General features: G+C 54.1%; 5 protein-coding genes across 5 annotated transcripts; 1 reads left to right on the top strand and 4 right to left on the bottom strand.

Annotated features, from left to right (window-relative positions):
- Window positions 1–2,394: 2,394 nt before the first annotated feature.
- DyP1 (Dyp-type peroxidase) lies at window positions 2,395–4,168 on the bottom strand (the record flags this gene model as incomplete). The annotated part of the gene is made up of 7 exons (XM_007370678.1): window positions 2,395–2,618; window positions 2,672–2,733; window positions 2,792–3,062; window positions 3,116–3,420; window positions 3,474–3,772; window positions 3,826–4,063; window positions 4,116–4,168. The coding sequence occupies 7 exons, from the start codon at window positions 4,166–4,168 to the stop codon at window positions 2,395–2,397; spliced, it is 1,452 nt and encodes a 483-aa protein (XP_007370740.1).
- A 1,310-nt stretch (window positions 4,169–5,478) lies between these two features.
- On the bottom strand, window positions 5,479–8,484 carry DICSQDRAFT_183788 (oligopeptide transporter). Its single transcript, XM_007370679.1, has 12 exons — window positions 8,435–8,484; window positions 8,309–8,375; window positions 8,155–8,243; window positions 7,991–8,102; window positions 7,804–7,937; window positions 7,716–7,749; window positions 7,374–7,661; window positions 7,169–7,318; window positions 6,690–7,099; window positions 6,478–6,618; window positions 6,193–6,401; window positions 5,479–6,094 (listed from the first exon to the last, which is right to left on the bottom strand). The coding sequence occupies exons 1-12, from the start codon at window positions 8,455–8,457 to the stop codon at window positions 5,706–5,708; spliced, it is 2,046 nt and encodes a 681-aa protein (XP_007370741.1). The 5' UTR covers window positions 8,458–8,484; the 3' UTR covers window positions 5,479–5,705.
- A 1,566-nt stretch (window positions 8,485–10,050) lies between these two features.
- DICSQDRAFT_157886 (uncharacterized protein) lies at window positions 10,051–11,084 on the bottom strand. Its single transcript, XM_007370680.1, has 4 exons — window positions 10,941–11,084; window positions 10,814–10,882; window positions 10,616–10,752; window positions 10,051–10,562 (listed from the first exon to the last, which is right to left on the bottom strand). The coding sequence occupies exons 1-4, from the start codon at window positions 11,021–11,023 to the stop codon at window positions 10,321–10,323; spliced, it is 531 nt and encodes a 176-aa protein (XP_007370742.1). The 5' UTR covers window positions 11,024–11,084; the 3' UTR covers window positions 10,051–10,320.
- Window positions 11,085–11,346: 262 nt separating this feature from the next.
- DICSQDRAFT_141216 (cytoplasmic protein) lies at window positions 11,347–15,945 on the top strand. The gene is made up of 25 exons (XM_007370681.1): window positions 11,347–11,541; window positions 11,598–11,648; window positions 11,705–11,751; window positions 11,817–11,930; window positions 11,987–12,332; window positions 12,765–13,140; window positions 13,208–13,332; window positions 13,404–14,027; window positions 14,107–14,131; window positions 14,185–14,248; window positions 14,324–14,351; window positions 14,428–14,440; window positions 14,493–14,701; window positions 14,761–14,794; window positions 14,848–14,863; window positions 14,913–15,007; window positions 15,064–15,098; window positions 15,156–15,181; window positions 15,235–15,260; window positions 15,313–15,330; window positions 15,394–15,403; window positions 15,470–15,526; window positions 15,587–15,628; window positions 15,680–15,772; window positions 15,829–15,945. The coding sequence occupies exons 1-8, from the start codon at window positions 11,460–11,462 to the stop codon at window positions 13,442–13,444; spliced, it is 1,182 nt and encodes a 393-aa protein (XP_007370743.1). The 5' UTR covers window positions 11,347–11,459; the 3' UTR covers window positions 13,445–14,027; window positions 14,107–14,131; window positions 14,185–14,248; window positions 14,324–14,351; window positions 14,428–14,440; window positions 14,493–14,701; window positions 14,761–14,794; window positions 14,848–14,863; window positions 14,913–15,007; window positions 15,064–15,098; window positions 15,156–15,181; window positions 15,235–15,260; window positions 15,313–15,330; window positions 15,394–15,403; window positions 15,470–15,526; window positions 15,587–15,628; window positions 15,680–15,772; window positions 15,829–15,945.
- A 4,149-nt stretch (window positions 15,946–20,094) lies between these two features.
- Window positions 20,095–22,258, bottom strand: DICSQDRAFT_174825 (uncharacterized protein; the record flags this gene model as incomplete). The annotated part of the gene is made up of 22 exons (XM_007370682.1): window positions 20,095–20,157; window positions 20,215–20,326; window positions 20,390–20,414; window positions 20,476–20,536; window positions 20,594–20,621; window positions 20,685–20,697; window positions 20,748–20,800; window positions 20,849–20,949; window positions 21,007–21,037; window positions 21,091–21,106; window positions 21,156–21,167; window positions 21,235–21,259; window positions 21,314–21,348; window positions 21,402–21,427; window positions 21,482–21,507; window positions 21,563–21,580; window positions 21,635–21,644; window positions 21,701–21,757; window positions 21,817–21,858; window positions 21,918–21,931; window positions 21,992–22,070; window positions 22,140–22,258. The coding sequence occupies 22 exons, from the start codon at window positions 22,256–22,258 to the stop codon at window positions 20,095–20,097; spliced, it is 966 nt and encodes a 321-aa protein (XP_007370744.1).
- Window positions 22,259–22,732: the final 474 nt, after the last annotated feature.

Genomic DNA, 22,732 nt, shown 5'->3' on the forward strand with positions numbered 1-22,732 from the left:
ACGGAGCTTGCCGACTCACTCGTTCGCGTCAGCTTCCGTTACGGTGTCAAGTGCGGCGGCGCTCGCGACCAGCGGGTGGTGTACGAGAGGATGATGACACAACCTGTCGTGGTGAGGCCGGAAATTGGTGGAGAGGCCCATGACTTACTCTCCTGGGTTTGTTCTTCTGAGTTTTATGACATGGAGCGAACGTTGAATTTGGCTTTTGTGCAGATGCTGAAGAAGGAGCCGTCGCGTCGGCCGACCTTGGAACAGATCAAGAATCATCCCTGGTTCACCGCAGTGTGAGTTGCTGTGTCGTTTCGTCCTCCCTTCATGTATAATTCTAACACATCTTCTTTGCGTAGGAAATGGAAAGAGCTGGCGCGCAGAAAGCGGGAAGCTTGACTGTCAAGTTGAGCAGGCCTCCTGATGAGGGGAGGCTGGATGACTCAGAGTTGAGATCAAAGCGCCTGATGCCCTTCGGCACAGTTTGAGATCCGAGACCTCCATGGTTCAGCGATGTATTGTTGAATGTACCAGAGTTACAGATACTGCACGGCAAGCGTCAGGCTGTTGTCGACTGGAGAAAAATCAATGCAAATGGGGGCAAAGAGGCAGCCGCCCGCCATTTCCCAAGGACTTGTGTTCAGAAAGGCCACAAATGTTTTTGACGAAAAGTATACTTTGCGCAACTAGTAGCCGTTGACTTTTGATCAATCCAAAGCGGCCAAACACAGTCAGCTCAATTCCATCCATACTCCCTTCTGCCAGCGACAGCAGGTGCCAAGATCTTTGCCTCACATCTCAGACTCGTTGGCTTCGTTCATGGACTTGTACCCCTGCGAGACGGGCTGCATCCTGTTCGTATTCGCAAGGGGATGGTGCAAGCCTACAAGACACGCTACAAATTTGTCAGGGTAGTGGTGTACGAGAAGATCGCGCCTCTCGTAATGTCGGAGAAGCTCGCGGCTATAGACTGCAAACTGTGACCGAGTCTCGGCGTTCGCGTGTCTTCCGTCCTTGAAGTTGGAGGGGTCCCATTGAGTGCGCTGAACCTAAAATTTGTCCATCAGCCAAGATGTCAAGTCATCGCCTTACGGGCGATGATACCCCACAAGACGGCACAAGATAACAGGTTCATCACCCAAACTCCCCGCACCTGAACGGGCGAGGACGATCTTGAGTAGAGTCGAGAGTCGAGACTAGGGGCCTGATAATCATCAAGTTGGGTCACTTTGGATCCGATGATGCGGCAAGATGGCGTGTGCGCGCAAATTACACGACCGCGCCGCAACCCGCGGTTCAGACAACATCCTCAACCAGGCTGGCTAATGGTGAGTACCATATGAGAATGAGAAGCCACAAAAGGCCATGAACACAAGGCGATACGAAGGTGCAAACGAAGGACGGATTACAGTGCAGATATAGCGTATGGCGAGAATGATAGACTGAACTCAGAGAACATCGGCGGCGCCCGATCATCATCCTACCTGAGCACTGCATAGGGCGGCCTGTCCACGTCTACATATGTAGTTCGCGTAACTCTATCTGATGCATACGACACTGATGTTGGGTACTGCATGCATTCATTCATTGACAGCCTCTAGAATGCTCTAGCTGATAGAGTTCCCAGGCTCATAACACGGCTCATAGCCTGTCACCGGAAGTTGTACCCATTGAATGCTGATGAAGTATGTCGATTCTCGCTGAACGCGAATGACTTCTGCGCAGATTGCCCGCGCTGTCAGGACAACGATTGCAAGTGAGCTCTGCCGAGAAACTTTGTTTTTCCTTGGTGGTCACGGTCGTAGTCGCGCATTCAAGCAGCTTTTCTCGGCTGGAAGTTCCTCTAGCCCGCCTCTATCTGAAGCAGGGAGTTGTTCCCGCCCTTCCAACGATCTAGAATCGACTGAACGTTAATCTGCAGGGTCTCTCTTTGCCATCGTTACAGACATTGAAGATCTCGCTAGCACGCGAGTCTTGTTTCTTTTTGTTTGGGCTATGTTCTTTGCCGGTCCTCGCGGTCCAATCGCCTGAGGGCAGACACTTAGATGCACTCTCGATAGATTACCTAGCCCGGGGGCATGAGGAGTATAGAATGCGCAGGCATACGCGCGCATCCGATACTGTCTCCGACGCTCAGCGCTCAGACTCTACCCACCCGAGTCGGCGAGCCCCACACAGACAGCCTTATATAGCTGGCTACTGGATTAGCTTGGAACGATGTGTTGGAACTCGTAAATGACGACATATCATGTTGGGAGGCTCGGCGTACAATTGCATACAACGAGGAATATCTCGAAAGCTTCCAGGCGTGCGAACTTCTGATACGTACAAGCAACCTGTACTGTCGAGAGAACTAGGAATGAGGGGATGGATGTTCATACATTCAAGTGAATGCGGTAATGTCATTCACGCCAAAGCGAAGGTACTGCGAAGAGCAGGGATCGAAGGCGAGAAGAAGTATTCTCCGCCCTTGGGGACGACCCAGTTGGCGGGAAGCGCGAGCGTCGCGCTCTGGTTCTTCGGGTTTGCGCCCGATAAGCTGCGAGGGCCGTTACCATTCTGGCCAATGATGGCGTCGAAACCAGGGGTGACTGGCTTTTTAATAGGGAAACCCGTGTTGTCCGCCCAGCCTATCAAAGGGTTAGCGGCTACGAGACCATTGTACCAGGCACCAGCTACGCACTATGCTGCACAAATTGGAAGCCGTTCGTGATGCTTCCTGAATAGGCAGCAAAGATGAGACCGCTGTGCAGATCATTAGTAGCCAGACTTGCGGACGACGCGCTCAATCATCATGACTCACCGCTGCTCGATTGTCTTACCGCTCGAGATCTCTGCTGGGGTGAGTTCAGGCCCAAACTGGACACCGCGTCGGATGATACGCCTGCTCTCCGTAGAGATATTGAGATCTTCGAGGTCGGCTCTCGGATTTGTCTTGCGTGTATGCGCCGCGAACGGGCAGCGGTCCTGAGTCTGCTGGTCATCCGGGAAGTCGTACCTGAAGTTGTTGTTCTGAGACGGGTCCGTTCCAGCCTCGGGATTGTCCTGCAAGGGGAAGACGTCCACAGGAGCACCTGACGGCGTGATAAGGACAATGGATACGGGAATACAGACGATACTCTCGTACCGCTCTTCCACCGGCCGACGAGCCGCGCTCCCAGAAGGTCAGAGGAGAGACCGGTAGTAGGGTCTGCGCTCTGCGTCAAGAAGGTGTTGAACTCCGGCACCAGCTGGAAGAGATAGCGAAGGGCGAGGAAACTGCCGTCCAGAGCCCAAGGGGGGCGGACGAAGGGCGTATTGTTGTTGTTGGCGTCGACATCGTTCTCACGTCCACAGAGGATAACGCCCTGACGGACGGTCTCCTGTCCTGGGTTGGGCTTCGTGTCGAATTCCTTGACTGCGGGTTGGGAAATGCCGTCCAAGAAACCAAAGCTGAACATAGCATCTCAGCTGCAGTTGCAACGTCAATGGTATAGGATTCTCACTGTTCATGACCCTTCTCGGCGCCGGGACGGACTACGCCTTTTAGCGTAGTGATTTCGTGAAGGGTGATGTGAACGCCAATGTTGAATATCGCCATCACTGTTGCTTGTGTCGCAGAGACAGTCAACTCGGAGTCGCCCGAGATGATGATGAGACCATGAATCTGGTTCTTGAATGCAGGCAGCCAGTCAGGGGTGAAGTTTCCTTGGGCATCGGTGGTTCCGGCATCGCCGAGATTCTGAGAGTCCTTAAGCTGGCCTTCGACGAAAGCTGTGTCACCGACGTTGTCGGTAATGCCAAGCTGCTCATGTTGTCGTGAATACACACTCCATTGAATCAGTCGTCAGACGTCACCTTGGTGAGACCAAACTGAGAGAAGGCAATGTTGACACCGGAGAGCTTCAAGAGTTCCGGGGCTTTGCCCTCCTTAGCCGCCGCCTCCTTATTGGCGGCGATCTTGGCCCGGTCGTCCTGAACCTGGGCAGTGGTGGTGATGAGGGGAATCAGCAGGCCCAACCGCTTCCTGAACGAAGTGACATCGTTGTCAATTTGGAAGAAGAGGTAGTGCTGAACCTTCTTCGGAAGTCCGACGCTGTCAAGGACAGTCAGCTAGCAGCAAGAGGAAACGTCCGAGTATGACATACAGGATATCGCCCTGGACGTTGGCGGGGTTGAGGGGAGTTAGAGTTGCGGACATGATGTACGAGGCGTGCTGGATGTGGGGAAGGTGTCACCCTATTGTATCCTCTTTATATGTCGTGGACGAACGTTGGCGTCTTCGTAGTCAGTGGCGGACGGCCTGTGTGTTCCGCCCTGTTCCCATTGTAGTGACAGACCGTACTTCCTCGCAGGTCGCCGAAAGCGAACGGACCATTCTACCGATCGGAAGAACAGCCTTCTTGGAGCGCCCCTCCGCAGGAACATTCTCCGGGCTGCCTAGCGAACCGTGCTATTGCTCATTCTCGAGCGCCCTTCCTCCCTCAACGACTAGGGCCTAGCCGAATGTCTCCACACGGTTCGTGATCCCCGGGCAAAAATCGCTGCAAGTGTCGTCCCTGATAGTCGAACAAAGACGCTGTCGTCAATATAGCGTGACGGCACGCACCTGAACTACTGCAGTGGCACCGGCGCATGGACCGGGATAAAAAGGACCATGATGGCGCACATCGACAATGCGTCCCGGGATTCGTTTCTACTGACGCCGTGCAGGGTGGTTCTCGTGATAGTGATGAGAGCTTGGATGAACCAGCGAGGCCCTTGCCTGAGATCATTACAGATCGAGAGAACTGCTGATATGCCCTGGGAGGCTTTGGAGACCGAGCCAAAGCCACCCGCACCAGTGCATCTTCTCCAGAACGCCCTGCAAAACGACGAATGAGGTAGCGAGTAGTCGGGACCCTGAATGCGGAAGCGCCACTAATGCGATGCGCTCGGGAGCTTCTGAACAGGAAACAAACCCAAATGCGATCCCCAACCAACGTTGCAAATTCCGAAAGAGTGGAGACTTACCTCGGTCCGGTCTCCACGCACACTCTACAAGGCGCGCCGACAACGTAACTCTCATACCCAGGCTAAAATGGCGCGCGGTTGTTTTACGATGCCGCTGATACCTGCGCCGCACACTGCATTCCTGGGTTCTGTTAGATGCTTTGTGGGAGCGCCAAAGGGCCACGTCCATGCCAAGAACAAATCGCGGTCGATGCATGACGCTCAGGAACTAGATGTGCATCCTCCGAGTCGCACGAACAACGGCGACTGCTTGACAAGAGCTCTCTACTTTACTTCGTTGCCGACTCGATGTTCACCACTCCTGAAGCGGCAGACGTGGTCTGGAAAATAGAACCAGGTACGATTCAGTAGACTAGTAACTTGGGAGACAATAAACAAGCTCAATCCTCTACGTATACCCGAGATCCCGCATAGTACACGAGCTCGGAAACAGAAGCTTCCTTGAGTCGCCTAAGGAATCTGCGGCGACAGCAAGCGCACGCTAGCGCCTACCTGCATTTCAAGCCTGTCAACCGATACCGATGTCATCGACCTGCGACTCCAGAAAGGGCGGTGACCGGGGTGAACAAGTTCCGCGCCAAGAATACCAGCGAGCCAACGCTGCGAACTGAATCGGAGGCGAAAAGTGTCATATGCCCCTAACCGAGACCAAATACGATATACATTACCGCCCGAGCCCTCTGAACCTAGACCTGGTGAGACCTCTCTATCGCCCGGGCTGACAATCAAGCTGCGGGGCACCCGCCACACATGCCGTGCCCGCATCCCCAGCAACTAGCCACCCCCACACCAAACGTCCTCAAGATCAGCGACACGACGCTGACCACCCCCTCTCCCAGCACGAATCCGCTGGCGATCACGATCAGCTTGATGCCTCCGTTCTCCCTTCCCACCCTCGTATAATACACATGCTCGACAATGCCCCCAACGAGACGCGCGAGGGAGAACGACGGCGTGTTGAGGAACCCGATGGCGAAAGCGACCCCGGACGGGATCCACTTCGCGTGAGGCCACCCGGACCGAACCGCGTACGTCTTCGCGGCGGCCACAGCGCCGAAGAGTATCGCGAAGAAAATCATGAAGAGCGCACTCCTTTCTGGAAGTTCCCCATCACCTGTAACAAACGGAACGATGCAGAGAAGTCAGTCGACGCGACGCAAAATCATCGGGCCTTCTCCTTCGTCGAATGTATCAGAAAGTAAGAGTACGTACGAAGGAGACGTGCGAGGCCGAGCCATACGAAGGCCGTCGGAGCGGGGAAGGACGGCCCTGGAATCTCGTACGCGCGCTGATACAACGTGTACGCGGTCGTCGTTACAATGATGGACAAGCACGACCCAATGAGCTGCCCAAAGAACTGCGCACGGGGCGAGGCATGTATGAGATGTCCCGTCTTCAGATCTTGCATCAGGTCGCCGGCTCTGCGCGGCCATCGCAAGAACGCCAGCTTAGCACCGACAAGGTTACGTGTGGGGCGAAGCAGATGAAGGGACGTACTGCTGCGCTCCTGCCTCTGCAACGCCTCCCGCGATGATGTTCGCGACTATGTTGCCCGGCTGAATCCACGCAAAGAACAGCTGGCTGATTTTGCCCAACCCGCTCACCGGGTTCAGATCAGTCTCTCCTAACGCTCGGACGCTGCGCCGCCAAAACCATAATCAGTTACTGTGGCACCCAAGACTGTCATCCAAAACAGCCTGGTCACCCACCCAAGGACGCTCAGCAGCGCACCCATGACGAACCCAAGAAGGGTAGCCCAAGGCTTGATGCCCTCATCGCCGAACACCAGCCACACAAGCAGAGTTCCGAGTATCACGCTCCCCGCCAAACCCCATGCGACCCAGCTCATCGGAACGAGCCTGTCCTCCGTCTCGACCTCCTTGCTCTCCTTCACGCTGTCCTCGTCGTCTACGCTACCACGGAGAGCGCGCCATACCTTCTCCTGGAAGAGCTCGACGACAACGGGCACAAGAGACACGAGGGAGTCGGAGCACATGACCGCGAGCGAGACCCAAAGGATCCAGCCGCGCGCTCCGACGGTCATGTCGCCGATGGGACCGGGGGCCCATCCGGAGTGCTTGGCGAGCGGGGAAAGGATGCCCCACCCGACCAGCATTCCCTGTTCCAACGTAGTGCCAAACATGAGCGAAAGATCATCAATCAAAGAGGGAGACAGGGAAGTGCTCACGAGGTTCATGCTGAGCGTCGTGGGGAAGCCCATGATGATACCCTGCCCGACATACGACAGACTCGGCGTAAATGTCCACATCCATTGCGACGCCAAGTATGTTCCGAACAGCGGTATTGAGAACACCGCTGGGAAGAAGTACGCGAGCAGCTAGGTATATACGCCTACTTAGCCCTCGATCTTTGTGCACGTAACGAGGACGTACAGTCATGACACCCGATGCCGCGAAGCTCCACGATAGCGCACTCCAGCCTTCCCGCTCTTCAACAACCGGGAACTCTGTCGGTACCGGCTCTGAGGCACGCAATGCATCGGATACGCGCGGGTCTTCAGAAGCGACGTAAGCGATACCGTCGTCGTCATCGGTGCTCGCCAACGCGTTGTACCCTCGGCGTTGCCTTAAGGAAGTCTCCGGGGGAGGCATATCGTGGAGGACCGAGATGAGCTGGCCTGTGGCCGTCCCGGAGGGGAATGCAAGTTGCTCTTCGATGATCTGTAGATATGATCGGCGAATGTATGCGCAGGAAAATTATCAGAGGGCACATACGACTTGCTTCCGGAGCGGTGGCGATAGAAACACTCTAGTGGCGAAGCTTTAGACACGCAAAGCCCAGCGAGAGATGACAAGAACATACCCAAAGAACGCAACCGCGCATGACCACCCGACCGCCGCGATCCATGATAGGTGCACCGGCGGTACTCCATCCCGCTTCTCGTCAAGTAACCCCAACGCAGGCAAAATCCCAACGAAGCCTGCAGCGAGAGGCATCTGCCAGAGCTCGTGCATTAGCATATACAGACATCGCGCGCATATACCCGTACCGTTCCCGTTGCGACTGCCGTAGTCTGCAACACGACGTTTTCCTGCGCACTCATAGGCTTGCGTAGCAACTTGGACATCAGGAATCCAATGAGGGCGGATTGTAACGACATCCTGAGGGCACCATATGGGCATGAACCCATACGCGAAGACAGTAAGCACTCACATGCTAATCCATCCCGTCTGCAGGCCAAAGTACAGGTTCGTAAAGCATAGAAGACAGCCAATAAGAAGCCCTAGTAACACAGCCCTAATCTGCCATTTCCAAAGCAAGCCTTCTTCTTAGCAGACGCAGACGAGGGCTATGTATTGGCACATACAGTGAAATCGGCCTGACTGCCGTCTAATGGGGTATCCGCGGAATGGTGGGCGCGCCTGCGAAGGCGCCTTGCCGCAAAGTTAAGTAAGCTCACGCAGACGGTTGCTTGATGGTATGCAGCACGAACCTCAAACAACCTGCGATGCTCATGGTTTTGGTCTCGAGGACGCTGTCATCGGTGGAGTCCCAGTCAGAAGGCAATCCCGAGGAAACCGGAAACCCGGAGCAGCTTGCTCAGCATCCCAAGGCGCTCGCTAGCCGCCCGTTACTCGGGACGCGTTTTCATCACGTGGGATTAATTACTCCCGCGCGAGTGTCTACGTTGCGTACGAGGACGGCAATGTCACGGCTGCGTACATTCACAGACACAATGTGTCTCCTCGTCTTGATGACGGAGAGGTGAGAGTCGAAAGGGCACTTGTCGCTCGACACAACTAAGTGTTTCGTACTCTTTCGCGACCGTACTCTGGGCTTACGAGTTTGGCATTTCTGGGCCGCCCTGCAGAGCTTGACGCGACCACGACCACGGAGAACCACAGGTCTCGCCAAAGCTCGCTTGCAGAGGTCTTCAAGGCGGGCGTGGAAATCTATGTTCAAAGACTGATGCAAGAGTAATATCTACTCAAAGAGATATGTCCTGCGGAGGTAATGGAGATTGGCAGCGCTGGCCTAAGCGATGAGGCGCGCGTCCAAGCGCCAGGACCTCGCATAGACCAGATGGCGAGCATCTCCAAGAGATAACATCGGCTATCGTGCTCCTGCTCTTGATGTCACCTGCGTAGCTGATAGCGGCGGTCCCTCATTGTATCTGCTTCTCCTCGCTAACCGCTGGTCCGATTACCTCAAAACCACGTGTGTACAATACTCATGTACGCAGCGAAGAAAATGTTTGGTCCAGATTTTGGCGAAAGTGCGCGCATTTTGATGAAAACACATCTTAAAAAAACTATACCAAAGACTTCAAGCCCCCAAAGCATACAAATGGATTGGTGTATTTCGTTTTGCAGGCAATAGGGTATGGACCATGCTATTAGACAATCTATGGAGGCAACCAAGGACAGCGGACAGCCTAAGCGCGCAAGCCGGAAGAAACGGTTTCCAAAAAAGGCATCTTGATCGTCCACTACCACGATGGCTCTGACACGCCGTTCTTCCGCTCAGAAAGCTCACTCTGCAAGTCAGATGTGAAGAATTAGTGACAGGCGACTAGCAAAGGAGAAATATCAGCCTTACCACATTCCTCCTCCCATCCGGACATATTCTGGGCTGCCTCATAGCTCTACATCTGACACCCATCCTAACGCCCAGCAGCTCAAGACAAGCAGCACAAAGCGGCGATAAAGTTTGACGTTCCCACCCGCAGCATGCGGCTATACTTAGTAACGTAACGGAATGTCAGTAACCCTAATAGGCCTGCCATCTATCCTGCCCCAACTTACAGCCTGAAAGCACCTCAGAAAGGACGATTTGACGTTGTACCACTGAAGGACCATGTCGGGCTCATAAATTCAATCGCAATCGTGTCGCTTAGATGATAATGCAGCCAAGATAATCGGAATCGGACAAATCTCGATATAGCGGCGAGCGTCTCTATCACATGTCCTGAACATCGGCTAGCGGGCGCTGCCAATCTCCAGAGGTAAGGGACAGTATCAACTGAGAATTCCCACGCGAAAGGCCGGTCGCAACAGCAAGGGCGGGATGCCAAGCTTTCGTGTCGACGACAGGCAGACGGCACGGAGGGACAGACGTGAGATGTCTTGTGAGCAATGTTAATACAGCGCTCGGGAGTGATACAATTCCGTATACGCCGGAAATAAGACAGCGAGAGTCGTGAAGACGTGCGTGATGTATCGTGAAGCGTCAATAGAGTAGCGTGTGTAGGACTTGATGTAGCGTCCATCCGGATTCTGTCCGTGATAGGGTGTCACGAAAGCGAGTGCAATGCGAGAAGCAGCAATCTAACAATGGGTGTGCCCGCAGCGTGCCATGAATAGCGTGGTCAGGCGCTGGTCACGCAAGTGCGAGCCACGCCCCACCTGTCATCCCCGCGCAGAGGGCGACCCCGATGCCAGCCCACCGCTTGTCTACGGTCCATCGAGAGGTGCCGGCGCTGACGACGGCGACGGTGTTGCTGCCGACGCTAGCGCGCCATGAGCTGTAGTTTATGATTGTCCCGGGGGCAGCGGTGATAGATCCGCCAGTGGTGGGGCCGAATGACGGTGTGAAAGTGTCAACTACCGCCTCGGTGTTACCTGCATGAAGAGTCATGGGGGGTGCACGGCGAAGCACGGCACGAGGGACGCACCAGCAGCATCGGTAGTTGTGTAGGTGTATATTGTTGGGCCTGCAGCTTGCTGGGTTTGAGGCTGGCCAACGGGACCGGGGCCCGCGGCTTGGGCAGGAGTTGTTGTCGTCGTAGTAGCTGCCGCAGTGAGGGTTTCCCTGAAGGAGCACTTGATGCTCAGACATTGAGTTCTCGAGCAGGACACGGACTGGGACTCACAGGGTCTCTGTAGTCGGCAAACCAAGATCAGGGTCGACAGTGATGAGCTCGACGATTGTCTGCCCATCACTAGGAGCAAAGCACCTACGGTTAGCGAGTTGGGGCAGCAACCGTGTAGTATACTCACTCGTCGATGACCGTGGTCGTCTGAGTGTGCACGTAGACGGCGCAAAAGGCCAGTACTGTGGCTACGATTGCGAAAGGTCTCATCCTGGATGTGCGGCGGGTGGACAGAGATGGTGGCCGTTGTTGGGAGAGCGAGGGCCGGCCGCTGTACAGGTTAAAGTGGAGCGTCGGTGCCTCGCGCAGGTCGCCCTCAGCGGCCTTCCCACCGAGAGCGTCCAAAATGACTGAGAGGATGACCGCATGCCGTCCGTGCCGGCGCCGTGGGAATGGCCGGACAGCCGAGGAGGACCTGCAAGATTGGGACTCCGCCCGGCGAGTTGTTTTGAACTCGGAGACTGCGTGAAAATTCGAGTCGATGCAGGCTGATCGATTCCGATGGCTGCAGTCCTTGTCCTCCAGCTTCCTCTCTCTCCGCCTTCAGCCCCGCCCGCCCTTCTCTCTGCGCCCGCAGAATACCCCGCACGACCTCCGTAGGCCCCTCCACGTCTCCAGCGTACTCGCCGCAAAAAAGAGAAACGCCATGCCTCCCAAAAAAGCCCCCGCTCCGGAGAAGAAGACCCTCCTCGGCAGGCCAGGGAACAACCTCAAGATCGGTATCGTAGGTCTGTTCAGCAGGTACCTTGCGTGGTACTCGTAAGTCACCTCCACGCGTCTCTAGGACTCCCGAACGTAGGAAAGTCTTCCTTCTTCAACGTCCTTTCCAAGACCGGTCAGTATTCCTACAACTTGCACGCGACGCCCGGATGCTTACAGCATCTCACCCAGATCTTGGAAAGGCTGCCAACTTCCCATATGCCACTATCAACCCCGAGGTGTGTCGACCGGCTCGACGCGTCACTGCGTCATTTTCACGCGTCCTGAACACCTCTTCTCTCAGGAAGCGCGTATCCCTGTACCCGATGCTCGCTTCGACTGGCTATGCGACCTCTACAAGCCCGCGTCCCGCGTCCCCGCCCATTTGACCTGCATCGATATCGCCGGTCTCACCGCTGTACGTCCCATTCTACCCTCCACGTAGATCACCCACACCCATCCGTCCGCGCACAGGGTGCCTCAACAGGCGCAGGCCTCGGAAACGCCTTCCTCTCCCACGTCCGCGCCGTCGACGGCATCTTCCAGGTCGTCCGCGCCTTCGACGACGCCGAGGTCATCCACGTCGAGGGCGACGTCGACCCCTGCCGCGACATGGACATCATCTCCACCGAGCTCCGCCTCAAGGACATCGAGTGGGTCGAGAAGCACCTCGACGGCCTCAAGAAGACCGGCCGCGCCCTCGGCAACACCTCCCTCGCCGACAAGGCGCGCAAGGAAGAGATCGCGACCGTCGAGAAGATCTACAACGCGCTCACCAAGGAGAACAAGGACGTGCGCAAGGTCGAATGGGTTGGCAAAGAGGTGAGCATCTGCGTCCGGGTTTCTCGTACCACTTCTTCATCCCTTCTTGTCCGGATGCTTCGTGTGATGACAAAGAGCACCTACGCTCGAATAACCCAGCTCGTCGACGGCGGGAGTAACGCCCCAATGTGCTTATGAGATCATGGATTCCTCTGACCCTTTCACATCCAGCCTGCTTCTTTCATTATATCCTCTACTTCCATTATTTATATCGCTGACATATCTACTCCGTGTAGGTGAATATCATATACCAAGCATCCGAGCTGGCGTACTCCGCTGTAAGATGATCAAGAGCTCAAGGCTCGAAAATAACTCAGCTCGTCGAGGCGGGAGTAACGCCCCACTATGCCCATGAGAACACAACCTATCTGACCCAACCCCTCTCCGTCCCCCTCCCCTGCCCGCATACCCCACTCACCTCCGCGCCCACAGGTTGACGTCGTGAACAGCCTCCAGCTCCTCACCGCCAAGCCCGTCACGTACCTCGTGAACCTCTCCGAGCGCGACTACGTGCGCAAGAAGAACAAGTGGCTCCCCAAGATCAAGGCGTGGATCGACGAGCACAACCCCGGCGACCCGCTCATCCCCTTCTCCGTCGCGCTCGAGGAGCGCCTCGCGCAGCTCCCCGACGACGAGCGCGCCGAGGAGGAGAAGAAGGCCGGCGCGAACAGCGCGCTGCCCAAGATCACCACCGCCGGCTACGCGTCGCTCGACCTCATCCGCTACTTCACGTGCGGGCCCGACGAGGTGCGCGCGTGGACGATCCGGCGGGGCACGAAGGCGCCGCAGGCTGCCGGGGTCATCCAGTGAGTGTCGCGGATCCATTAGGAAGCGGCGTGGGGTGGGTGTGTGCTGACGACGTGCGTGCGACAGCTCCGACTTCGAGAACAAGTTCGTCTGCGGCGAGATCATGAGCTTCGACGACCTCAAGGAGTACGGGAGCGAGACGGCCGTCAAGGCCGCCGGCAAGCTTAAGCAGCAGGGCAAGACCTACGAGAGTGCGTCTGCGTATTTGTGTTCTCGCCTTCTCTTCGCCTGTACTCACGGGCACTCATGTGTCGCGCTGCAGTGGTCGACGGCGACATCGCATACTGGAAATCCGGCGCGTAGCCGCGCTCGCAGCGGGAGGGCGTGGCGTATGCTATCATACCATAGACGGCCCCCGGTGGTTTATGTCGTCTTGTCGTGCGGGTGTAGGTTCGTGTACGGTGTGCAGTGCAGCAGTTCAACCCAATCCAATCCAACCATATATACACATCCAACCCCAATGCCTACTTCACGACATGTACATGTATATGAACCAGCGTCCAGCGTCGGTTCTTTTTCGTCGTCCGTCAGATGTCCAGCATCCCGCACGGAGCCCTCTCGCCCACATTGCATTGCCCATGACGGTCCGGCCGTCTGCGTGTGGGACCCTGCGTGCCTGTCCTTGCTGCCGTCGATTAGATGTAGCGGCTCCCCTCGCTCTCCTGCATGACCTGGATGCTGATCTTTCTGGGCGCCGTGGCTTGTGGAAGCTGTGTGGTGGAGAGAGTCCACCGTCCGTTCCATGAATCATGAGCAGTGAGACTCTGCACGCACCTGCGGCGCATTCCATAGGTCTAGCTTGGCGGCGATGTGGGCTTCCACGATGGACATCTTGCGCTCTCCGTCGATGACGAACTCCATCCCTCGCTGCTGTCGCGAGTTGAGCCTGGCAAAGCGCACAGGGATCAATCAGATCAGCCTCAGGCGTGCGGGTGTTGTGTGCGAGATTGTGTGCGTGAGCTTACACTGCTAGCAAAGTGTTGCCGTACACTGTCACGGACGTCAACGATGGTGAATGCCGGAACGTGCGAAGCTGGACTGACATCTCGTCGTGATACAGCCCAAGCTGGAAAACACAAGGGTTTGAGGCCCGGAAAGCGCGAGGCCCTGGCAATGCGGACGGAAAGCCGTCAGACGACTGCGGCATGCAGGCTGACACATCTTAAGGGGGAAAACACCGACCGTGATGAACGCGAGGAGGTTGAAGAGGCTGGACCAGAAACAGAAACAGATTGAAATGTGATCAGAATCGGAAGTCTCTCCAGCGGAACCCCGTTGCTCCGTACCTCGTCGCCACACCTACAGGACGGTCAGCACCATCGCTACGCAGGAATGGTCTGGGAAAACACACCTGTGTTCAAAACGTACAGCTGTAGGACGTCGATCCAGGACTCGGACTGCGTCCTGACGCGGATGTCAGCCGCAAGGCACTTGCGTCCTGAATTACTGTCAGATCTACCGAGCATGCCCCTTGCGCGACTGCCAAACGGAGAACAAGAGTGTCACGGTGAGTGCAGCATCTGCGATTCCAGCCATCCCGAATGCCGCAGCACTAAGAGTCTACGGGCCATGCGTTGAGCACAGAACACGCGGCGAGAAAAGGCATCTCTGATACACACTGCAGCGCTCTGGGCGGAGAAGCTGGGAAGATATCTACGTGTCGTCGTCAGTCCCTGCTACCCTGGTATCAACGAGGACAAATTCACATTGCGGCCACGGCGACTGTCTTTGCAATCAGCAAGGCTTAAGAAAGTAGATGACGCAAACGTACAGAACGTCAAACCTAGAGGCGGTGGCTGATATCAGATACGCTTTATACTGGTATCAAAGTTGTCAAATACCGAGCTCGGCCAAAAGACCGAACGCCTATCGAGGTCAGTCAGAACCGATGTTTCAAGGATAATCCCGATCATGCTACTCACGACGACCGCAATCACGATGCGGAATCGGGAGGTGACTACCCCGGTACGTGAGCACTCAAAGGAGTAAGGCGTTGGGCTTGAGGAGCACGTACTCAAGGATACTCGACGGACAAAGAACCTGACGAAACTAAGTGTAAGACAGAGATCAAAATTGATATACAGTGTACTTGCAGTTGAGAGACGAAGGCGACCAAGCCCTGTATCTCTCGTAAGAATCAAGCCTTAAGCACGGCTTCACAGATGACTCACAGTCCATACCGGAAGAGTCTGGTATGACATTTCGACAAAAATTGTGAGCGTGGTCGAGAGTCAAGGATGGCTGGGACTCACCATCAACGACCTGTTGAAAGACAACTCCTCGGTTCAAAGTGCTGCAAAATCATGTTACAGTGGGATGGGCACATACCATCTTCCTCGGACGAGACTTACCGGATTGGCATAGTTCACTATCAGGTAGTGATAACTGAGCACCAACAATTAGTCGTGGGTCGAACTCAAGGCGGAAGTGGCAGTGCAGAATCACCATATGTCAATCGTCGCGACGAAGTGAACCGTTTCCAGCACCCTGAGCCTTCAGTGAGAACAAAGACACGGGAGGAAGACGATGGGTTTATACAAGACGCAGATGACCAGCCATCTAATGTAGAGAGAGTCGGTAGAGAAAGCACGGAGATAGCGGTAGGCTTGATGGATATTCAAACCATATAGGCTGGACAACGATCAATGATTAGCTGTGCGATCCATTGCTAACCGTTATCGACTCACAATATGCTGAGGTAAGTGCCGATGAGAAACGCCGCATAGGACGCGGTCACCAGAGTCAGCAGTGCAGAAAGGGAGACCTGCTCCTCAACAAGGATGACGGGCATGGCGAGCGAGGGTGAGAGGATCTGCGACCGGCAGCGGTAGGGACTCTACTTATTGAGGTCAGTCCGCGCGTCTGTCAAGTTCCCAGCCCTCGCTTGATCAACGAGATATGCCATGACAGTGCTGATCCATCGACTTCTCCCGTCCGTGACGGCCACACGCCAACCTCAACGTGCACGCTCCGTCCGCTTCCTGATGGTGTCGTTCTGTTGCAATGTGCATGCTAACAGTGCAGGAACAGGGGGGTGCTCTTGCAAGACAGCTCCGGCGACGACACCGTTCGAGTATCCAAGGTCTACGTATACAGCAGTCAGGTAGTAGTAGGTCCATGATGAAACTTGTGTCCTGCTTATTACCTGCAGAAGTCATTGGATATCTCGACACATTGAAACAGGTCTATTATAGTGGCAACAGGGAAACGTATCACTGTGTGATCTGTTGCGGTATCATCTCTGGGTCGGTCTACACAGCCCGAATGTCATGTAATTCCCAAACGCTGGCGCGATACAGTAGCCTAGAAGTCATCGAGAGGCCATTCAAACATCCATAAACAGTGTATACACGATTTGGTGAACATTTCGATACACTGGGAAAGAACGACATACTGAGATCAAGACTTCCAGGTGGAAGGCGGTCTCGGACGGAGATGAGGCACTATCATATGTCGTTGCATTGTCAACATTCATAGAATTCGCAAGGTCAGGTCCAACGACGAAGTAAGATGTGTATTCAGGGTCATGGTATCCGGAATCGCGAAGTAAGTACAGCTTCCATCTTTCCACCCATAACTATCATACATCACGCTTCGCTGCTGTAAGATTGCGTGGCTGGCGAGGTAGACATAGTCCCTGCGCCTTCATGACAACAGGGGTTCGAGGGTACCTGCCCTGCGCACCCCTCGTAGCCTGATAGATTGCATATCATGCATTACGTGTTGCGCTCGCCCACGGATCGGTGAATTGGGGTGGGTTACGGCCTGGGGTGACAGCTCTCGGTCTCTTTTCCTTCGGTGTGTTCCATAGATCCGACTCGTCGGCGAAGTGAGCTCCTTCCAGTGTCACCGACGAGAAGGAAACGGACATGAAGAAGTCCATGCCGCGCAAATCGCGCGAGTTTAGCCTATCGAGGAAAGGCGATTGGCTCGCAGTCGAAATCAAGGGGATAGAGTGGACGTACACAGCGAGCAGAGTGTTGGCATACACTGCGCCGCAAGTTAGCTTCACAAGATCATTAGGTGAGCACCTAATCATTACGTACATCTCACTGCAAGGGTTACGAACGCTACCCACAGAAGACTTCCGGAGGGCAGCGTTATCGCCTATATGGCTAGGTTAAGACTTTCCTACCGAGTTAGTCAATGAATCTTACAGTAATGAATGCGAGGTAATGAAATATCCTGAAGGTTTTTCAGCATTAAATACCCTGAGGCTGAAGTGATTATCATGCCCTGTGATGATTCCTATCGGTCATTCAGCAAAAGGTAGGAGGTGATAACGAAATAACAGGCGTTACCCGAGTTGATGATATACACTTGTGCAACATCGAGAGGAGATTCAGCCGCTTGTCTGAGCTTTCCGTTAGGCACAGTCGTATGGTTCTGTGGTTAAAGACGTACCGAGATTCCCGGCTCCGACTGGTTCGAATGGCATGAACGAGTGCAAGTATCAAAATCGTATCGGCTATAGATGCAATCAAGAGCGCCGCCGCGCTAAGAACCTGTTCACGAGCATATCAATAGTTAATTTTGCTAGACGCTGCAGAACACTACAGTACTGACGCTGACAAGCGCAGGTCTTCCTATGAATCTGGCAGGACGTCAATAACTTGTAAGTTTTCAAAAGCACGGGCGAGCAAACTCACGAGAGCACTGTAGCAGCTACGATGAAGAAGCGGTCGGCTCGGGTAGTCTGATAGACCGGAGAACACGTACCAATAGAGAAGCCGAGCTCTCCAACAAGGGCCCCTCCCTGTAATAAGAGATGAAGATAGCTCAGGATTCACTGGAAGTAAACACGGACCACAATCCGGGCGAGAATACGGTGACGAGGTCCAACTGCAAAGTCTGATTAGGGCGATATCATGGTTCAATGGGAGACTACACACTCAAAGACACCCTACGAACAAAGAAGCTGCTGAAGGTTAGTCGTAGCAGCATGAATATCTGAATGAGAGTGTCCTACATCTGGGCAACAACTACGACAAGCCCCTACAGGGAAGTCAGCATGGGGCAGCCATCGAGGTTGGGAAGACAAACGGTAAGCATTGGAAGTGTCTAGTCAGGAGTCTGTCGTTAGAAGGTTCGAAAACGACCGGAGAATTCATTTCCACTCACATCAAGGGACCTGCCAATACATCGCAGTAGACGCCGTTCAAGAAGCGCAGCTTTGGTAGAGAAAGATGGACTCAGCATACCATGTGCTGTGCTTCAGTCCCTCAGGATGGGCATAGTTCCATATCAAGAAATGGAAGCTATCTCAACATCAGTCTCTTGATGAACAGTGCTGGAATTTTATGCTCAAAATACCATGTATGGATGTTGAATATAACATAGAGCGTCTCCAATATCCTGTCACGGAGCAATCAGTAGTGCTTCAGAAGTAGTCCTGCCAGTACAATGGGATCATACATCACAAGAATGACCTAGCAGTAAAGGTATGGTCAACTTGGATGACCTTGTTGCATAAAACTCGAGCCACTCACTAATAGTCGAATATACGCTGCGTCCGTTGGAAATGAACGAATGTAGCGGTACGCTTGATGCGTGCTAACCCCGTATAGTCTGTGCAGCGCATCAGTACCCGCCGAATCAAACGGTATCGAAGTGGAACAAACAGTATCCCCAGGAAACTACCGATCATGAAGGTCCCAAATGCATCAGGGAGTCCGACTTGCAGAACTTGGGCAGATCTCTCATCCAGCGAGAGGAGGGACATGACGGAGGGGACGGCGGGGACGCGGTACGAGGCTCCCAATAATAAACAAATGGTCTCATCTTCTATCTGTCAGAGCACGGTCCTCGAATGCATAGCATCTTCGATGGGATCCAGGGAAGACCGGTCATTGCGAGGACCTGCCAGCGTCGGTGGGAACGTCCTGGTCATATCACTGCCACAGTCAGCTTCTCTTTTGATGGAATATACAAGGACCTCTGAACTCCTAAGATAACGTTCTCGGGAGGTAGTCATATATGCCACAGTCGGGCACAGTACACGTGGAATAGGAACCGCCTTGGATGTGCAGAGTCCAGGAGGAACCAGATTTCTAAAGGCCCTGGTCGGCGCCGGCCTCAAGCGTCCTATCGGCCCCCTTTTGGGATATAATGTCCGCATTTTGGGCCCGGCATGACGGCCGGACTCGGTACTCTAAAAGCCGATTTCCCTTCTGTACATACCCTTATGAGTCGAAATCGCCAGCGTTCACGCGCACGGCCCGCGTAGCCGACATCAGCGCGACGGAGTCCGGATTACGATCAGGCAAATGGGGTCGGGTTGTCCGGACAGAGTTCTGCCAATTTTAGTCAAATCTTCCGGGGCTTCCTGGTCAGTCTGGTCCTGGTTTGCGCCGTGCAGCGCTTGCACTACTAGTAGATTGGCGCCCATGGTAGCGCGCTCATGTCAGTACAGGGCGTTGAGGAGTTGCAAGTAGCCGGAGCCAAGAAGAAGAAAGATTGGTGACACATGGTTTGTGAAATTTAGAACGCGGACTCACTGAAGAGGTATATATTCGAAGCAGCTCATCACCGTGGAGATGCAATCTGAACAACAACTCATGAAGAGTTCCGCTTCTCAACTTGAAGCACCGCCGAATGGTTTGCACTTCGCAGGTGTCTAACAGTCTCAGTACTGGATCATATGCAGACATGAATATTCGTCGAGCAAGAGTTTTATTGGGGTATACATGCCGGCCGCGAACCTGAGCGGCGTGAGGAGTACACAAGTGCTGCGTTATGTCGCGGACATACGCTAGGCCGCAATAAGGCAGAAGGATATGCAAATACAAAATCGAAAAGCATCCCGTTAGTTGCAAAGGGTCTCTCGATGCACCCGAGCCATTGACCATATCGCTACCTGTTACCCGGTACGATTGTGAGCGTGGGGCGCCCCCTTGTCCCTTGACCCGATCGGAATCGGACCAAAGTTTGAAACGAGCAAGAGGGGGCTTCGTCTATGTCTGTTTCTCTAGGGTCACCTGGAAGTCAAATGCTGATGACTGCGACGAGCTTCGAGCCTAGAGAACATTCAGCAATGATTCGTCCAGAACAGGTGATATTCAGGTGTTACGTACCTTGGGGGCATTCCAGAGGTTGGCGGGGTCCTCGAATTGAGGACCAACAAGCGTTACAGACTGGCCTTCGCTGACGAAGAACTCCATCCCTCGGAGTTCCCGGGAGTTGAGTCTATATAGAGACTCAGTCCGTGGAACAACTCGAACGGTTAATCGACTCAGTGAGAAGACGTACACCGCAAGCAGCGAGTTGGCGTACACTGGTTGAAAGTGTTGATGCTGTCAGTCAGCTACGCGTAGCACTAGCAGGTGCTGACGTACGGCGGGTGGTAATGATGTTTAAGCTGACCCACACAAGCGAGTCGATTGAAAGCGTCAACGCCTAGAAGTGACAAGGATTTGAGTTGCTACGATCGTACTCAAAATGGCCACAACTTACGGTAATGAAAGCGAGGACGTTGAACAAGCTAATGCGAGACATGTGTCTTCGGGATCACGAAGGCGTCAACAGAAATGGTTGTAACTCATACCTCGTCGCTGCCCCTATACTGGGATCAATGCCAGGACTAAGGTGAAAGTTCATGGAAACGTACCAGTATTGATTACATACAGCTGCACCGCATCAGCAGCAGATTCAGATTGTGGCCTAGGGAAGTTGTGAGTGTCAGGACCGAAGCCGGTGGTGGGAACGCACCGGGCACCCCCTTTTCGATTCCGCCAAATGGCGATGAAGAGGATCAGAGTGAGTGCGAGATCAGCGGCGGAAGCCATGCCAAGTCCAGCGGTGCTGAGCAACTGATGATGGCGTCAGCATCAACGAGTATTCAAAGGTAACCTGGAACATGCACGCACCCTGACGGCTCTCTTTGCGGGAGGAATGAATCTGCATATGTTCATTGAGTTCTGCACGATCAATCAATAATTGTGGATGCTTACGCCCTAATCACAGCAGCTAGATTCGAGTCAGGAGCAGTTATTGGACGTGGGTAGTGACGACTCACCGATGGTGAATCCTAAGCAACGAATAGAAGGGAAATGTTTATTCCACGCGGGCCAACGTGTCACATTCCAGGAACTCACCAAACTCGCCGGCGAGGCATATAGCCTTGAAACGTCATCATAAGCATTCCCCATAACAAGAGGTGTTTGCTGGACTTACCACTACAACGGCTACAATACGCTCTCGAGACCCGACTGTATTTCATAGTCAGCTTATATTCAACTCCAAGACAGTAGGCAGGTTTTACTTAAGGAGGCGCGTCTCACGAAAAATCTGGAGAAAATGAGGTCAGGAAAGACGACGCCTTAGGTTGTACATGAGACGCACATCTGAGAGATGATGATGAGGATACCCTTGATAGGAGTTTGAGTCTCCTGGCCCGAATATAGACACGTTGCTGGTACTCACAGAAAGGAGAGGAAGACTCTAGCAAGGTTCGTCAGTGACCAACGGATTGTCTGGTGAAAGGCTAGAGCTCACATCCAATGACCTGGAAGGGTATTTAAGTCAATCATTTTCGTCCCCGATCCGAAGAGGAGAACTCACCAGACACCGTTTAGAAGTACAAGCGGAGCGAAGTAATTCTGCACCAGGTAGAAGTAACTGTCCGATACTCAAAATCAGTAATGTGTCGTATTAAATCACTACCTGCTCTCATTCACCAAGTATGCATAGTCGCGATGAGATGTAGAGTCTCCAATATCCTGACATTCTTTCATGAACACCGAGCCTTGGAGAGAGCGTGGCCTAGTAATTTGCTTACATGACAGATATGACCTATTGGGCGGCAATCTTAGCCCAAGCGGCTTTCTGTACACGACGAACAATGACACTCACCAGCCATCTGATGTACACCGCATCTTTTGAGAAGGAACGCATGTATCGGTAGGTCTGGTGTACACTCAGCCCATAAAGGCTATGCACCGGTCGTGTAGATCAGCATGTTGTGTGACAGAAAAATGAAACTTCGGAAAACGATACTCACAGAAGGCCACCAAATGTTCCGAGAAGAATAGACCCGTAGGAGCCGGGCAGTTCTGAGAGCACAAGCGCCGCCTCCTGGTCGGCGGTGGATGTGGAGGGGTTTGCAAGTAAGGCTGGCATGGCGAGCGAAGCCGAAAAAGGAGTGGAAGAAGGACACGACAAGGCTGCCAGCAGCGTACTACAAGGGCGATCGAACCGTCATCGGCCCACATATATATCGCATGCCTCGAGGGCGAACTTTGACGCATCCATTGGAAGGCTGTACGTATACGCTCATCAGACGATAAGCAGCCACGGAATCACCGCGATCAAGTTCATTTAAGGATACATACAATGCGGCAATTGAGGAGGCGGCGCTCCTGGATCCTCGGTTGCCATGCGACAAGACCGACGCACCTGCCGAGATGAAGGCTAAAACTGCTTGTGACGAGAACGGTCTTCCCCTTGCAAACGCGTTGTATGACAGGTCCAGAGTCCGAGTTGCCGGAGAGAAGCCTCTTGGTGCCACCTATCATCGGCGGAGGTACAGCAGAAACCGCATGTGAGCACCCTTCGTTCATGCAATGCCCATCTCCGTCCGTCCGCTTGAGTCGT

Source organism: Dichomitus squalens, assembly GCF_000275845.1.
Source record: "Dichomitus squalens LYAD-421 SS1 unplaced genomic scaffold DICSQscaffold_73, whole genome shotgun sequence".
NCBI classification, from domain to species: Eukaryota; Fungi; Basidiomycota; class Agaricomycetes; order Polyporales; family Polyporaceae; genus Dichomitus; species Dichomitus squalens.

What these genes read in the sequence shown, in the direction of transcription:
- DICSQDRAFT_141216 (XM_007370681.1), top strand. Translation starts at nt 11,460, where the DNA reads ATGCCTCCCAAAAAAGCCCCCGCTCCGGAGAAGAAGACCCTCCTCGGC. An exon ending in ATATCGCCGGTCTCACCGCT is followed by an intron (nt 11,931 to 11,986) that starts GTACGTCCCATT and finishes GTCCGCGCACAG; the next exon opens with GGTGCCTCAACAGGCGCAGG. An exon ending in CAGGCTGCCGGGGTCATCCA is followed by an intron (nt 13,141 to 13,207) that starts GTGAGTGTCGCG and finishes TGCGTGCGACAG; the next exon opens with CTCCGACTTCGAGAACAAGT.
- DICSQDRAFT_157886 (XM_007370680.1), bottom strand. Translation starts at nt 11,023, where the DNA reads ATGAGACCTTTCGCAATCGTAGCCACAGTACTGGCCTTTTGCGCCGTC. An exon ending in ACGACCACGGTCATCGACGA is followed by an intron (nt 10,883 to 10,940) that starts GTGAGTATACTA and finishes CTTTGCTCCTAG; the next exon opens with TGATGGGCAGACAATCGTCG. An exon ending in TTGCCGACTACAGAGACCCT is followed by an intron (nt 10,753 to 10,813) that starts GTGAGTCCCAGT and finishes GTGCTCCTTCAG; the next exon opens with GGAAACCCTCACTGCGGCAG.
- DICSQDRAFT_183788 (XM_007370679.1), bottom strand. Translation starts at nt 8,457, where the DNA reads ATGAGCATCGCAGGTTGTTTGAG. An exon ending in TGCGCGGTTGCGTTCTTTGG is followed by an intron (nt 7,750 to 7,803) that starts GTATGTTCTTGT and finishes CTTCGCCACTAG; the next exon opens with AGTGTTTCTATCGCCACCGC. An exon ending in CGGCATCGGGTGTCATGACT is followed by an intron (nt 7,319 to 7,373) that starts GTACGTCCTCGT and finishes GTATATACCTAG; the next exon opens with CTGCTCGCGTACTTCTTCCC.